A 16,247-nucleotide genomic window follows, 5' to 3' on the forward strand; every position below is an offset into this window, starting at 1 on the left:
TGATTAAAAGATAATCAAAATGTCCATCAAAATGAAAGATCTCTCATCTCCCCTCTCCTATATATTCCCTCTCCTCTCAAGTGCTAGACATTTTACCATTCAACTTGATTTTATTTTTCAGGAAAGGAAAGGAAAGGAAAGGAAGGTCATGCACAGAACTTTTTTGGGATGGGGGAACCGAGGCAACTGAACTACTTCCCTGGAGATTCCCTAATTCACCTGTTAATAGCCTGATCTAACTCAGGAGCATGATACTGGGACCTGAATCACCCCAATTTGCCTCATTACTTGAGGTGCACACAGAACCAATGCATAACCCTATTATTCCCTGCTGAAAAGCTAATGAATTCATCAATGAGAATTTTATTGAATGGGTATTTTCTCCACCGTGGATCCCAAACATTCACCAGTTTTCAAGTCAGGGAAAAAAAAAATAAGGCTGCAATTCTATGCACACTTATGAGGGGCAAAGACCCATAAAATACAACAGGATGATCCTGAATAGACATGCTTAAAAATGCCCTGCAATGCTGTTTGCACAAACAACTCTGAGGCCTTTTGACCCTGGATGTATGTGTATCAAAGCAACTGCCACACTTTGTATGCACATTCACATAAACCTAGAGGGAGTAACAAGAGGGAATATCAAAGATCCAATGAGTCATTCACTTAAAGTAAAATGAAGGTACCCTAAAAGTTAACTGATCTCGATGTATAAGTCTATGGATATTAATTTTCCCTATACCGATTTTGCATGGTTTATACTGATTCCACGTGCCAGTGAGCGGGAGAGAAAATGCGTGCTGTGGTGTTTTGGGCTTTGTGGCTACCATAGTATCTGAAAACAAAGGGGCATGTTGGGTGCCAGAGAACTGTCCTTGGTTCTCTATATAAATTAATGTCAGCTGGGATGGACAGATTGGTGCATCTGTCCATTTTGGTTTCTCCCACTTTCTCAACTGCCCAATTTTAAGGGCAGTTTGGTGCATCGTTTCAGAAAATGTGAACCAGGCAGGCTTGCATTAAAATAAGAAACAAACTGAAGCAGGCCTAGCCTGGGATGGGACTCCAGGATATTAGCACTCTACAGAGAAGTAATATGTGAAGAAGGTTGGGGAGGGAACAAGGAAACAGAGCAATATTCCCTTCTCTCCTATGCCCTCCCCATTTGGTCACTGATTGTCAGACAAAGAAAATGAAGTGTGTCTGGGGGTTGAGGTCAGCTTGCAAGGAGAGTTTTGGGAGACAGCAGGCTGGCAGGACTGAGATGAGGTGTTTTGAGTCCTCAGACTGGCTCTGCAAAAAAAGAAGAAGTAAGGTGTCTCATTTTTCCTTCTGGGAGAACTCAGTTAATTTCCAAACTAATCTGAGTGGAGCTTTGGGGAAATCACTTATCTCCATGAAAGGCTGTGGAAAACTCTGCATTCACTGTGCTTCATACAAAATTCGGATGATTTAAAGGAGAAAAGAATAAGAAAGGAGGATTCTTAACTCATTGGTTCCATTTCAGAAGCAGGCACAGGCAATTTGTAACTCCCATAATCCAGGGAGAAATTCAGACAAGGAGAAATTTCAGAAGCACGTAAAAGATTTTTCAACAGGTGCCCTCTAGGAGGAGCTAGAGAATAAAGAATCTTTCCACGCCTGCAGTCCTAAACTTTTTATATATACAAAAACAAAGCAAAGAGGCAGATGTGCTTCCTATTAAAGTAAATTTCTGGACTACAAAGTCCGTTGAGATGAGGACGTCTGGCTGGTTGAGAATGTCAAGTCGTGCTTCAGGGCCTTGTAGAGACCCACAAAGGATTCAGCCCACGTGTCTTTCTGGTGACCTTGGGACTGAGCTGCCCTATAGGCTGTGTAGACCATGGTCAACACTGTCCTTTCGAAATCTTCTTTCTTCAGCACCCCAGGGTGGCCCAGCAGCCTGGCATTCAGTCGGCGAATGTCCGTGATGCTTTTAGGGATGACATCATTGCAGAGAGTGTCAAATGCAGTCGCCTTCCTCATTGAAGCCAGCTCCTCATCTTTGACAGAGATCTTCAGGTCGTCGTTGATCTGCAGCTCACTTAGAAGAAGCTGGGGTAGAAACACACAGAGGAGGAATGAGGCGAAGTTGTCCCAAAAGATGGCAGGGCAACCGTATTTTGGAGTGGTACCTTCCAAACAAAACTTGGCTCATTTGCTGTTTGGGAGAGCCCAGCCAGCCTTCCACAGGAACAATGCATAACATTTAGGTTAAATTTAGATTGTTTTTATTGGAACATAAAGCAGACAAAGGGACTGATTAGTTTAAAAATAAAATGGCAGGAGGCAGGTCAGCAGCCCTTACAGCTGTAGTCCATCACTCAGCTGTGTCTGAGACCACATTCTTCTGAAGCCAGCATCTAACCCACCATCTACTTGGTCTACGATTTCTGTTAAAATATTGCTCTGGGACAGGGCTGTGGAACCTGTAGCTTTCTACATGTTGTTGGACTTCAGTTCCCATCAGCCCCTGCCAGCATAGCCAATAGCCAGGGGTGCATACCCATCAACATCTTGGAATCCCACTGTATTTGATTGCTTGTATTGATTATATGTTGTTCTTATATTCAACTAATAAAATATTCAAAACAACAACAACAACATGGAATCCCAAGATGTGTGTCTTCCCACACATGCTCCTGTAAGAGTCACGGCACCCAAAATGGTTGCCATGCTCTCGCGTGAGAAAATGGGATGTCCTGTTTTTTCCAGGACATTTGCAGGCTGTGAGGGACGATGGTTCCCCATTCCTGCTTTATGGTGACAACTTTAAGCATGCTTACTGGATTCAGCAATGAAGCTGCGGATTGACAGTGACAACTCTACACTTCTATGATTCTGTGATTCTATATTTGATGTGGGAGAGAGCCTTTCCATATATCCCTAATCACAGTAAACTGATTCTTCAGGGTTTTTTCCCTAATGCCCGTAACTTTATTTCAGCAGGGTGGATGGCTGCTCTTAAACATGAGAGCAAAAGCCTGCAAAAAAATGCAATGACATCTCTCCTCCAGTAGCATAGAGCATGGTAGGGCAGAGGCACTCACCTCCCCTTTGAGCAGGTGAGTCACTGAGGAGGAGGATGGGTGAGACAACAGGAAGGCAGCATGGTGCAAACACACTGGTGGGAGCACCAGGTTGGCTTTGCCAGTGCATATGTGCTGTGCTGCCTGCCCTGCCACCTCACCCCTCCCCTTCGTAAACAGCAGTGAGTCAACAAGTGCTTCTGTCCCATCAGGCTATCTGATACCGCTCTGCACCAAGCTCCTTATTCTCTGTGCTGCCTTGAAGGTATTGTTATATCTGGAATATTTCTACACAGAAAGATGGTTCTCTGGTGTATACTGAACCTCGAACAGAAGGTCCACATCATCCTGAGACTTCTGAAGCACTGGGTTGAGGAGAGCTGCCGAAGACCTCTTCACTCGCTGAGCGGATGGGAAGAGCATCGCTGGGGAGGAAGGGAGAGATAAGAAAGAAGCTGTTGCGCTTACTGTGCAGCTGCCCCCCCCCACCCACCGCAGCCTGGCAGGGCTGCTGTTTTTCAGAGCTGCTGCTCCTCAGGCAGAAATGCAGCCTTTCATTTAAACCATACCTTTTGAACTTCTGCCCGGCATTGATAATAAATCTGGTATCGGAGCTCTGACAAGCCTTGGCTCAAACTGAAATAATTACGGTACTCTCTTTTTAAACATTCTGTTCCTTCCTTCTAACACCATATTCCAAGACTTTCCTTCTTGTTCTAATGGGGAAGATTATTCAGTCTGAGGCCCAAATTCCTCTCTGAGCACAAGGCATTATGGGAGTTCAAGGACACATTCCTGCCAGGCAAAAACACTTGGGGTGTGTAACAAGAGGCATAGAGGGGTGTGCTTGAGGAGAGGGGGTGTGGCGGGTGGAGAATTCTGAGGGCCAGATGGAGAAGGCAGGGGGCCGCATTCACTTCATCCAGGCCTGAGGTTCCTCACCCCTGCTAATGGGAGCACCGTAAGAACATATGAACATAATGTTCTGCTGGATCAGGCCAATGGCCCATCTAGTCTAGCATCTTGTTCTCACAGTGGCCAACCAGATGCCTGTAGGAAGCCCACATGCAGGACCTGAGCGAAAGAGCACTCTCTTCCACCCAGCGGTTTCAAACAGCTGGCATTCAGAAGCATGACTGCCTTTCAGCATGGAGGCAGAGCGTGGCCATCAGGACTACTGGCTAACAACAACCTTATCCTCCATGAATTTCTCCAATCCTCTTTTAGAGCTGTTGTGGGTTAAACCACAGAGCCTAGGACTTGCCGATAGAAGGTCGGCGGTTCGAATCCTCACAACGGGGTGAGCTCCCATTGCTCTGTCCCTGCTCCTGCCAACCTAGCAGTTCGAAAGCACGTCAAAGTGCAAGTAGATAAATAGGTACTGCCCCAGCGGGAAGGTAAAGAGCATTTCTGTGTGCTGCTCTGATTCGCCAGAAGTGGCTTAGTCATGCTGGCCACATGACCTGGAAGCTGTACGCCGGCTCCCTCAGCCAATAAAGCGAGATGAGCGCCGCAACCCCAGAGTTGGCCATGACTGGACCTAATGGTCAGGGGTCCCTTTACTTTTACCTTAAATTGATGGCCATCTCTATCTCCTGAGGGAGATAAAGATTTTGCCCATTGTTTCAACCCTTTGGACTCACTCTATGGGGCTGAGATCTTTAAATCAGAAGTCCTTTTTTATTATTCTTTATATACCTGGTTGGCCACTGCGAAAACAGGATGCTGGACTAGAAAGAATTGAGGCTGATCAATGTCCATCCGTCCCCCACACCGTGTCATCCTCACAATGTCCCTGTGAGGAAGGGGGTTGCAATCCAGGCCTCCATTTCTCCTCCTCCTCCTCCTCCTCCTCCTCCTCCTCCTCCTCCATTCCTTTTAGGATCTGCTCTCCTTTGCATTCCCTTCCCTCCTGCCTAAGCTGCAGCACCTCTCGCACAATGTTCTGCCTTGAAATCTTGAAGTGTTAATTGCTTAGTAATTAAAACTTCAATCACCCAGCAGTTACAATGTTTATTTGCTAAACAACCGCTGGCAGGGATCCAGGCTACAATGATCAAATTAATAACTTTTAAAGCACCGTTCTTTGGGGAACATAGCTCATGGAAAGGTCTGTTCCCGAGGGATAGATGAATTAATCCATTGCAAAACGACTAAGGGCTCACACAGATTTCCTTTCATGCCACCGTTTCTGGACCCTCTAAGTGTCTCTATTTTCCAGGGACAGTCCCGGATTTACAGAAGCCATCCCAGTTTCTGATTTGATCCCAGAATTGTTGGGTATTCCCTGGCTCTCTAATTATTTATGGCTTTTATTTTATGGCTGCCGAAAGGCGATCTTGAAAACCTCATGCCCTTCCATCCCAGGCCACTGGGCAAGTTAAGACTTCTATCTCCTCCCATTTATGCACGTGGTTTCTTGTTTTGTTAGCTTGCTCTTCTTTAGGCTTTACTCAGTAAATGCATCATCACCAATTGCCAGTGATTCATTTTGCAAATTGCTCAAAAACAAAAACAGTCTTGAGATGGAGAAACATGTGCCGCCAGTATTTGGCCCAGTGTTTACAAAACCATGCAGAAACTTTTCTGCTGACTCGGCTTCCCCCTACACCAACGCAGAGCTGTGACACTTGTTCCGTATCAGAGAATAGGATGGCAGGATTAATGCAATTTGCCATCTCCATCTTCTTCCCCTGGAGGAGTTTATGTAAAACAATTATTTCATCTCAACATGCACTAATTTATTTTAATGATGCCTCCGACTCACATAATGTACAGTAATTGTGACTGCTTGGGAGACAGGAGATCCCTGATCCAGCATAGGACTGGATTTCAAAATACACCGAATTAGGAAACTCTCAGCACAATTAATGCCCTGCTTTGCTTTGGACCACATCAGTGAGTCCGGGTGTGTGTGTGTGTGTCCTTGCTGTCTGGGCAGCCCAAGAACTCCACACATGATGCCCAAGATTGCGTCCTAGAGAGGTCACATCAGTGCTGGTCACTTTAGTGCTGCTATTGCAGCAAAAACAATGTGGGAGGCAGCAGTCACTTTGACTTGCAATGGCTTCCTGGGATCTCCAGCATATAGTCTTTCCCATCACCAGCTGCGAATCCCTGTGTTAATTGGGGAGGGCAGGGACTGAACCTGGCTGTGCCCCGTGGCTTCTTGGTGGTTTTCTTACTGTTCTAATATTTTAACCAGATGTGTGACCCTCCAGGTATTGTTGCTATCTGGAACTGATGGGGTTTGGAGTTCAAGAGCATCCAGATAGCCATAGGTTCCACATCCATACTATAAGGAATGTCTGCCTGTAGGCAAATCGAACAAGCCCGCTAAAGTAGGGATGGGGAACCAGTGGTTATCCTTACACTGGTGGACTCCAACTTCCATCAATCCCATCCAACATGGCCAATGACCAGGGCTGATAGGATTTAGAGTCTAGCAACATCAGGTGCAGCTTGCACAATAACCTAGACCAGCTCTGCTGGTTCTGGTTTGTTTCTTTTTACTATGGAAGCAGATGGTCAGTGGGCGAAGGCATGGTGGGTGCTTTAAATTCGGAAACAAGCCAGCACTTCATCCTGCTGCAGCCACTGCCAGGCCGCTGCTGTGCTGTGCACCATGTGAATCCTCAAATGGCCCTGGGAAATTGCTTAATTCAAGGTGCACTAGCTTTGCTGCCTGCCAGGCACGCAGCGAAAGAAGACAAGCAGTGGGAAACCAGCTTGAAAGAGGACAACTGGCCACTCTTCCTGGTGGGCATCACATGGAGATGCTGGTTGCATCAGACAGTACTTTCAGGTGGGGGCTGTTGACATGGCCTCCACTATTTGTGTTGGCACGGTGACAGTATCTGACCATTGCAAATTCCAATGCGAACTGCTTTTAACTGCACCTCCTGGAGGAGAATATAAGCATCCACTGGATTTTCCACATCTCTAAATGTTGCAGTATGGCATCCCAAAATACATCCTTTTTCTTATATGGGAGAAAGGACAGTTGATTTTCACTCCCATGGGGAAGATAAATCTACCTTCCACTCTTAGCACTAGGTGGTCAGCACCCTGACCGTGATCTCACTGGTATTATGTCATAGATTATAGGCATTTTGCTGGGGTGCCTCTAGACTGTTACTATTTTGCAGGAAGGATTCATCCACACACCAAAACTTTAGTTTTCCACACTCAAAATAAATTAAATTGCTCTCTTGCTCTAGCACAACAAATCTACTTTCAAAAAGAATCAGGCTTCTTTGCAGTTTGGAGAATGACAGGGGCATGCACTGAAAAGTGTGGAATGACTGAATGACCAACAGGCATAAACACTTTGCAAACAAATCAAAATGAATGAAGGACAAATGCTCATTGCCATATAACCACTCAGCAAACAAATCAGAACAAATGCTCAATAAATACTGCATATAATCTCATCTCTGCTTAAGCTTTGCGCAAGCAAATTGGAATGAATGCTCGATGAACAGGTTGTCTGGAGCGGGAAGCTAGTCATATATTTTTAAAAGGCAATTGTTTTGCTTAGAAGTTAATGCTTCTAAGAAACAGAATGCAAGAACTGGTCCTGACTAGCAAAAATGTGTTTATATGTCTGCTGATGCTGCCAGGGCAGGATTTGGGGGCACAAGCCCAGGAACCCAGTCAGCAGAATGGGCAAGAGGGTCCACTGAATGCAACAGGGCTGGTGTGCCACATTTTGAAGGAAGTGATGTAATGCAGCAGTGGCCAGGGACTGTAGTCCAGCAAGATCTGGAGGGCCATGGGTTCCCCATCCTGAATCTAAAGAGAGGCCATTAAGCCCAGAGTCTCAAATTACCTAAGTACACCTAAGTTGCTATTAGATGAAGTGATCATGCAATATCCCTTCAAAGGACGGAGAATGGAAGATTGAATTCCTTAATTCAATCACAGCTGCAATTTGTAGAATGCTTTAAAATCTGAAGATGCAGATTTAAAGATGAGGCCCCAACTCCACTTACCTGGGCCTAAGCCCGACTGAATTACGTAGGATTGTGCTGCAAATCCTTTGAAACAGCACAGTTGTATGCAAAATTATTTCACTGTAAGGAATCCATTCCAAGCAGGTCATTGACATCATGGGGCAGTTTGGCTCAGCAGATGAGCCCCACCATCATGGAATTAAGGGTGGGGTGCCCCCATTTTCCAGGAAGTCTAGGAAGGAAAACCAAACTCCACCAAATGATCTCTTCAGAAAACATGACATAAAGCCAGACTCCAGACAGAGAACAAGCGATCTCTCCAAATGCCACTCTCATTACAATGTTCTCTGCTCTCTTCCTCTTAAAGAAGGTGAGGCCCTGGCAATGAGCCTAATGGCTAAGAGCCCCCAGGCTCTTGTGCGTCTGGCAAAAATTACCCTTAGGTGGGTTTGAGAAAGGGAGTAGTCAGCAGCCTAGGCTATTGCGTGTGGAATCACTCCCTCTTCTCCCTCTAGAAGGAGGAGGAGCAGATTTTATGCCGCAAAAGGAGTCTACTGTCCAGCTGTTTATATGAATTCAGCTCTTTCATAATCTTAGAAAGCAGTACTCTTATTTAAAAATGAATCGGAATAATAGCTGGTCTGTGGAACTTTGCTTAGTGCCAATTCTATCTGGGCATGATTTGTTTTTATTCTTGGGGCAGAGCTGTGGAAAAGATAACCATGACCTCAGGCAAGCCAAAAGTGTGACCCTGTAGACAAGAAGCTTCTGTAAGTGTCTGTGAATATTTGCATTTATGTGGAATTAGAGGTATTGGGTTTGATCCAGACTGATCTGGGGTTAGATCCAGACTAAAAGTGCAGGCCTAACTCTGTCCACTCAGAGGTATTTCCTACTGAATTCAGTGGGATGGGTGATCTTATTCCCAGGTGGTTTTAAAGCAGAGATTGGATGGCCATCTGTCATGGATGCTTTAGTTGAGATTTCTGCATTGCAGGGGGTTGGGCTAGATGACCCTCAGGGTCCCCTACAACTCTAAAAAATTGTGATTCTATGATTCAGGTAGGGATGAGTAAATTGACAATCGTCTTGCCACATAAAGATGGGCAAATCTGACAGTTTGGGTTGCTCCCTGGCTCTTCTTTTTCTAATCATAAATTCAGCCCTCCACATTTCCACATCAGTTTGCAATTTAAAAGAAAAAACCTTTGTGAAAATTCATCCGCATTTTAGTGCAAACCTAGTCCAAATATACACTGCTTTGACTGCATTTTTGCCTAATGTAACCTTTTTGCAAAGCTTCAGGATACCTGAACCAGCTGAATGGTTGGTTGGGATAGAGATGGCCTGAGAAAAAACAGCTTGAGATTTTGTTCCTTTTCCTAGGGACACTGAGAAGGAGGCTAAAACCTTGACATTTGGCAACCCTAGCCAGGATTGGCAGACAAGTCGTTCCAAAAATATCTACCACATCTCTGTGGTTATTTCATGCTGCACTTATTCACAATGAACCCTAAATGTTAATAATTATCTGTCTTTGCCGTGTGCAAGCAACCCATTTTTTCAGATGTCACTGACCGCATAGTCCTCATTCCATGGAGAATGCTGCATATGGCTCATTACAGACATCTGTCCTTAATATATCCTGCCCTGATTCAACTGACAATGGATAATTATTGTTCGTTTACAGCTTCTTGGGGAGGGGGGGAGCCACACAGAGGAAGAAGTACATTTTTTAAGTGTTCAAATTAGTGCTGCACCAAATTTTGGCCACTAAAAATATGGGGGGTAATAATATCCCACCCACCCCTACCCAACACTGCACTACAACCAAGCCATGATGTCTCATTGATTCAGCAACAAGCTTGGAATAAATAAGGGCACTGTACTTTGAGAAGGACATAGAGCAGGGGCTGATGGGAGAGGTAATCCAATAACATCTGGGGGTTACAAGCTCCCCATCTTTGATGTAGAAAAAGTGGTCCAAAGGAGGTCAACAAAGATGGAAATTGGAAAAGAAATCCTGTGAAGAGGGAAAGGAGGGAAAGGAGCTCAGTATGTTTAACCTGGAGAAGTGGAGCAGGGTGAGGTGGAACTGTTAGAATTCCTGCTCCATGATTGCAGTCATGGGATTTTTGTCTATCACATGACGGTATATGTTTTGACTCCACAAAGTGGAAAGTGACAGAGACAGGATGTTTGTGTTACTGTGTTCTGTGAAGTGGGACTAGTGTTCTTTGTCTTTTTTCTCTCTGCTGTCTGATGCTAGAAAGAGAGGGGGCCATGTTGCAGTGCTCCGTGTGTGTTTATATGTAAATAAACTAGATTAGCCAAAATGCTGAGTTGCTGATGTCTGTCACGCAATGCTGCAAAAACTCTGCGGATCCTTAAGTGTGCCTGTGTCAGTTGGCATTGGTCGCTGAGATGCTCAGGCTGAAGAAAGCTTTTGAAGCTCCCGAACGAAAGACCAGGAGGGAGAGAACATGCCAGTCGGGCATGTGTCTCTGCCAGGGTCCTACTCGTGTGTAGGCACTTTGGATACCTGAATCATAGAATCATAGAGTTGGAAGGGATCCCTAAGGATCATTTAGTCCCAACCCTCCAAAGGATTCCACCTAGAAAGAGGGCAAAGACTTGTTTGTTCTCCGTTGCCCCAAGGAACAGAGCATGATCTAAGGAGCTTAAATTCCAGGATGACAGATTTCAGCTGAACAGTAAGATAACAGCAAAAAAGCAGTATGGACAATGGAAACAATTACCCAGAAAGTTCACAGGGGAAAGTGCATACAAAAATGTTTATATTAGGAGAAATTTGCACGGAAAAGGTGAAGGGTTTTCATGAGGACTAAATCCGCCCCCCGCCCCCACCCCACAAAGTGATATGGAAGTTCAGAGAACTGAATTTTGAGATTGGAAAAATGAAAAAACGAGGGGGAAATGAAGTTGACAGAGTCGCCCATCTCTAGCTAGCGAGTGAATGAGTGTGTGGACTCTCTCATTGGAGGTCTTCAAGTGGAATGGCGCTGGGCAGCGGTTGTGGTCCTCTAGATGTTATTGGACTCCAACTTTCACAAGTCCCAACCAGCACAACCAATGGACAAGAGTGATGGAAGTTGCCATCTTGTGACACCTAAAGGGTGTCATCTCTCTATCTCTGGGTTTCCCGCAACAAGCAGGGAGTTGGACTAGTTGACCTACGATACCCCATAAAACTGTATAATTCTATGGACAGATTTGTTTCAAAATATCCAAATCAGGCAAAGGCTTTCTCTCTTTTAATTAAAAAAAATTACAAATTAAACTTGTGCTGTAAGACAAAGTTCTCTCGAAAACCTGTGGATTTTGGGGCAGTCCCAACAATCTTGGATAAGAAGTGTTTTTCTTCTCCATTACAGACAGTGCAATCAAAGCAAATACAGACCCAGTGCCAAATAACAGCAGAGAGATCAAACAGGTTTGGACATTATTACAGACTTCTTCTTTTTTTTCATTTTAGCCACAATGACCTCAAAGTAACCCATGAACTTAACTTTCCCTATTACCTAGCGGTGCTTAAAGGACTCCTGGCAAAATGCCATCTAGAATATGCTAATTTACAAGCATAGATGCCTTTGGGCACCTTAAGGAAACTGGGGTCTCTATGGCCTTGAAGTCTGCATGGTGATCAGTTGCCCTGTAAGCAACATTTTACTTTAAAAAGTGGGGAAGGGCAAGCAATCTGGGTCCTGGCCACCCCTTAACAATGCCTCCACTATTAATCACCAGCAAAATGAACCAGATATTGCCATATTCCATACCAAGCTCTAAACATTTCCAGGGAGCTTTTTCGAACGCAGCGGAACATTTTGATCCCAGCAGAAATGAAAAGGGAAACTCCCGTTAGTTAAATATCCAGTTCTCTAAGGGGGATCTGAGGACACAGAAGCACATCCAGCTGAAAGTCATCTGCTTCCCAATCTACGTCTCCGGATGTGCCTTTTCATGCAGACGGGGTCAGGCATTCCTATTTGGGGCCATTAGTTCTTGCACGTGAGTAGAGATGGATCCGGCCCCCTGTATATGAGCAAGATGATTATTGCAAGTGCTCGTCTGCCTGCCTCCATAAACAGTGCAACACACAAATAAGTTACCATGCTTGTTTTTTTCTAAATGATGCTCACAAATCCTCAATAACCCTAAGAAATGAACGTGTACGGTACCCCAACACTGGAAGTGATATGGAGTGACAATTGAAGGGGTCCTGCTAATATTCCTTAGAGACAAGCAGAGGCAGGCTTTTAGCCCCTGCCACTGAATGAGAGGCCCAGTGTGCTTGCCAGATGGTGGTGCAGTGGTTAGAGTGTTGAACTAGGACTTGGGAAACCAGGGTTCAAATTACCACACTGCCAAGAAGCTCGCTGGGTGATCCTGGGCCTGTCATTCTCAGGCTAATCTACCTCATAGGGTTGTTGTGAGGATAAAATGGGGAGGAAGAAAATTATGCATTCCCCCTTGAGCTTTTTGGAGAAAAGGTGAGATATGAATGTATTAAATATAAAAATAAAGAATATACTTTATCACCATGCAGGAGGGCAACTGCCAAGCGCACCACAACTCTTGTGAAGGCCACCCATGCCATCATTGCTGTGCACTCAGGAAGGGAAGTAGGATCTCAGTTCCAGGGGGCAAATGTGGCCCTTGGGAGTCTCCCCAGCACATACACATCAGTGCCCCGACTCTGCATCCTCCTTGAGATTGTGGGGAGCGGTTGGCCTGACCAGCCCGTGACCTTGGACTCTGATCCTGCTTTTGGCTTAACTGGATGGCAAACCCTCCAACATCTCACTGATCAAAACCAGGATGCTCATATTTTTTTTGCCCCCCTGAGTTCTCACGGGAGCCAGCTGACTTGCACCAGAGCGCTGGACCAAAAACCCGGGACATTCCGGGATCCAATCAGAAGCCAGGATGGCTCCTGTAATTCTGAGATGTCTGGCTCAAGTCAAGATGGTTGAGGGGTACGGGATGGTGTGGTGGGTGTAGAAACCAGCCTGTGGTACAAAGGGGAAACTGACCTTTGTCGCCCTGCCCACTTTTGCATCTGGCCCCACCCACCAACAGCATGGTTCCCTGGAAAAATGCCCAGAAAGGAATGCAGCCCATAGGCTGAAAATGGTTTCCCATCCCTGTACTCAAGTGTGAGAGCCCCAACTGCTGGATCTCCTTCCTCCGTTCAGAATTTCTTGGCAAAAAAACTGTCTGTCTGTCAGTGAGTCACCAGAAGAGCCATTGATGGAGCCAAAGCTAACCAGGCTAGCCCCCAGCAGGCTCTCCAAATTGGTTCATGGTCACCCAACTGGCACGGAGAACACTGACTCATGTGTGTTAAGCAGCATGGCTCCTGCATATCACTTATTCACCTTCTACACATGTGTCTGGCCTGACTGATTTCTGGATAACCTAGAAAGGAATGTAGATCTCTGTGTTGCTACAGATTTATTTTTTTACAGGTATGTGATGGTAACAACCCAGGCTGAACCTGGATTAAGTAAAAAGTTCTCATTCCGACATCTCCACTTTTAAAAGTAAAAAAGTTTTATCCATTTTTAAACTCCCATTGGCTTTTAAAATTCCCAGAAGGACTCCAGAAGCTTTCTATTCTATAGTTGATCATTTTAAGGTGCGACGTATCAGTGCCATGAGAAATTGTTATGCGGCAGATGAATGGACGCACAGAGGCAGGGCTGGGGAGGTTGCACACCATAACCAAGAGTCATTTTGGCTACCTGGAGCAAATGTCTTTGGCACTATGCTATCACCTTCAGAAGTAAGTCAACTTTTCTTATCGGAACTGATAGCAACAAGCAACACAGCAGGATAAGCTTTGAGAAGCATTGAATGATTCTGTTGGTTCGCCGGCATACAATGCATTTTGTACCACCACTTTGCATGTAAGTATTCTGGGGCAGATTCATGTCCCACCTGATCCCAATTATACAGGACTGCAGCAGCATCCTAATAATATGTCAATCAACCTTCCCCCCAACTAGTCCATGCCGTATGTTCTGCAAATAATGGTCATTGGCGACTGAGGCTGGTGGGAGTTCTAGTCCATAGTATCTGCAGGGCACCAGGTTGAGAAAAATGGAAGATTATGTCAGGGGAGTTGTATGGCTCTATCCCAATTTAGCCTTGCCTTTTTTCTGCGCTCACACCTAGGTGGTTACATCTCCACTTTCAATAGTGAAAAAGTATTATCCATTTTTAAACTCCCTTTTTAAATTCCCAGAAGAACTCCAGAAGCTTTCTGGAGTCCTCCTTTGGGACAGCCCAAGTACATCAGCAAGTGAATGTATTAGATGGAGTACAAGGTTTGCCACAACAGCACAGTTTTTGCAACCAGCACCCACAACAGAAGCCAATCTGGAGTATTGCTCTGGTGTCATCAAATGGAGCAATGCTATAGTCGGTCATTTTAAGGTGCAATGTATCAGGGCCATTGCCTGCCTTTCTGTGCTCACACCTAGGTGGTGACATAGGATGAAGCTATAGGAAAGTTGCTTCTAAGCTGCTGCGGTATTATATGAATAGAGGTGGATGAATAATATACACTCCTCTTTTAAGAAATGTTGCTACTTAGCTTTCCTAAGATAAGATGAGGCCCAGAGCTGGGTTTAAAGGCACATGGCCCTTGCTGAAGCTAAGCGGTTCTGGCTCTGGTTTTGCAAGCTTCTTTGAGATCAATAAAAGAATGGTGATATACATATAATAAATATACATATAATAAATAATGGTGGCAGCTGGGCGCATGTGAAGTTAAGCTGAAATAAAAGAGGCACGCCAACATTTCTTTAAAAGAGGAATCAACCATTCTTCCTTAATTTCCCTTTACATTGCGAGTAAAAGCAGAGCTCAAGATAGGATTCCACCGCAATGTGTTTAAAATCAATCAGACTCAAATGCACAGCTGCATGTGGTTGAGCGTAGCAAAAAAAATTCAGTTCAGGTCTTTGGCTTGCAGGGTTTCTGTTTGTGTGAACAGGGTCCATTTAAAAACATATGAGACCAATTAGTAGTGTTCGTTTACAGGACTGAATTCCAGATAGGGACCCTGTGGTTTCAATGTCCACCTTTTACAGCTGGAAGAGAATCTATGTTAAAGTTAATTTTTTGCAAGAAAGAAAACAGGGGGCTGTTGTATGAAGTGGATGGGAATAGACGAACATAAGCAAACAAACAAATATGCAGACCACTCTCAAGAGCTGGTAGAGGGAGATGGGGAGAGGGAGCCCTCAATTGATCTCTCCTGTGCAACACCTCTGTTTCTCTGCTGTAAGCAATTTATATTTATAACTCTTACCTCGGTTCCACCTGGGAGGCACAGTGGCATGAGCATTGTAATATAACAATAGCAGCAGCACCGTCTTCAAGTGCATCCTTGACTGTCCAAAAATAGTGCCCTAGCAGAGCCTATAGGTTAGGCCTTTCTTCCCAACCTTCTCCTTGTATCTGTAACAGCCAGCAAATTCTTCTCCTCTTCCCTCCTGGTAGCAGGAAAAACTTGCTGAGCGCAATTTTTTTCCTGACAAACTAGCGGCACCTCGCCTTAAACCAAGTCTCTTTGGGATCAGGGAATTCATTTGCACAGACGGGCTCTGTTTTATATCCACATCTGGAATGACTCATGACGCATGTGAGTTTGCTGGCAGCTGTGGGGGTATATAAATATCATTACATTTTTGTATTTCAGTTCCATTCAGTAGTCAGGCCAGTTGGAATTTCCCTGTGTCAACAGACACAAGTAGCTGTATTAAGGAGCACTATTAAATCTTTAGGGTTGCAGTCTGCTATACGCATGTCCTCGTGATCAAAGCCTGAGCTCTTGGAGTGACATATTGGATGCATAAATGAGGGAGTGGGTCGCGCTCATTGAGAGAATGTTCTGTTTTTCTCTGTGCCAATTTATTTTACAGAGAACATTGGAAAAGACTTCAGCCAATCAGGTCACTACTGGGTGGAAGGTGTGTAGAAGTCAATCCTTGACTTGGATTGATGCTCTTGTAAAACAATATTTAATACATCTTTATGGAAGATGTAGTGAGCTTTTAGTGAGACCACATTCATATTCTCACAGCATGCAGTTTGAAGAATGAGCATGATCCAGCCAAAGTTAAGTGCTTTAAAGGTTTGCTGTTTTTGATGACACATCTTTAAGCAAGGCTTAATTCTCTCCCATGGAATTCATAGCACCCTCTGGATT

General features: G+C 44.8%; 1 protein-coding gene across 2 annotated transcripts; it reads right to left on the reverse strand.

Annotated features, from left to right (window-relative positions):
• Positions 1-343: 343 nt before the first annotated feature.
• On the reverse strand, positions 344-15,648 carry FAM180A (family with sequence similarity 180 member A). Of its 2 annotated transcripts, XR_013842810.1 has the most exons (4): positions 15,348-15,648; positions 3,378-3,478; positions 1,493-2,079; positions 344-1,296 (listed from the first exon to the last, which is right to left on the reverse strand). XR_013842810.1 is itself a non-coding variant. In XM_079993155.1 (3 exons), exons 1-3 carry the CDS (start codon positions 15,421-15,423, stop codon positions 1,723-1,725), a joined length of 534 nt encoding a protein of 177 aa, XP_079849281.1. In that variant the 5' UTR covers positions 15,424-15,648; the 3' UTR covers positions 344-1,722. The 2 variants fall into 2 exon arrangements, 1 of the variants encoding a protein (XP_079849281.1); XM_079993155.1 differs by having other exon boundaries at positions 344-2,079.
• Between the last annotated feature and the right edge of the window lie 599 nt (positions 15,649-16,247).

Source organism: Podarcis cretensis (assembly GCF_951804945.1).
Source record: "Podarcis cretensis genome assembly, chromosome: 10".
NCBI lineage: Eukaryota > Metazoa > Chordata > Lepidosauria > Squamata > Lacertidae > Podarcis > Podarcis cretensis.

Bases quoted from the DNA above. Each gene is read 5' to 3' on its own strand.
- FAM180A (XM_079993155.1), bottom strand. From the start codon at position 15,423: ATGCACTTGAAGACGGTGCTGCTGCTATTGTTATATTACAATGCTCAT. The intron at 3,479-15,347 runs GTAAGAGTTATA...CTTCCTCCCCAG, and splicing joins GCCTCCCAGGTGGAACCGAG to CGATGCTCTTCCCATCCGCT. The intron at 2,080-3,377 runs GTTCAGTATACA...TTTCTACCCCAG, and splicing joins ATGTGGACCTTCTGTTCGAG to CTTCTTCTAAGTGAGCTGCA.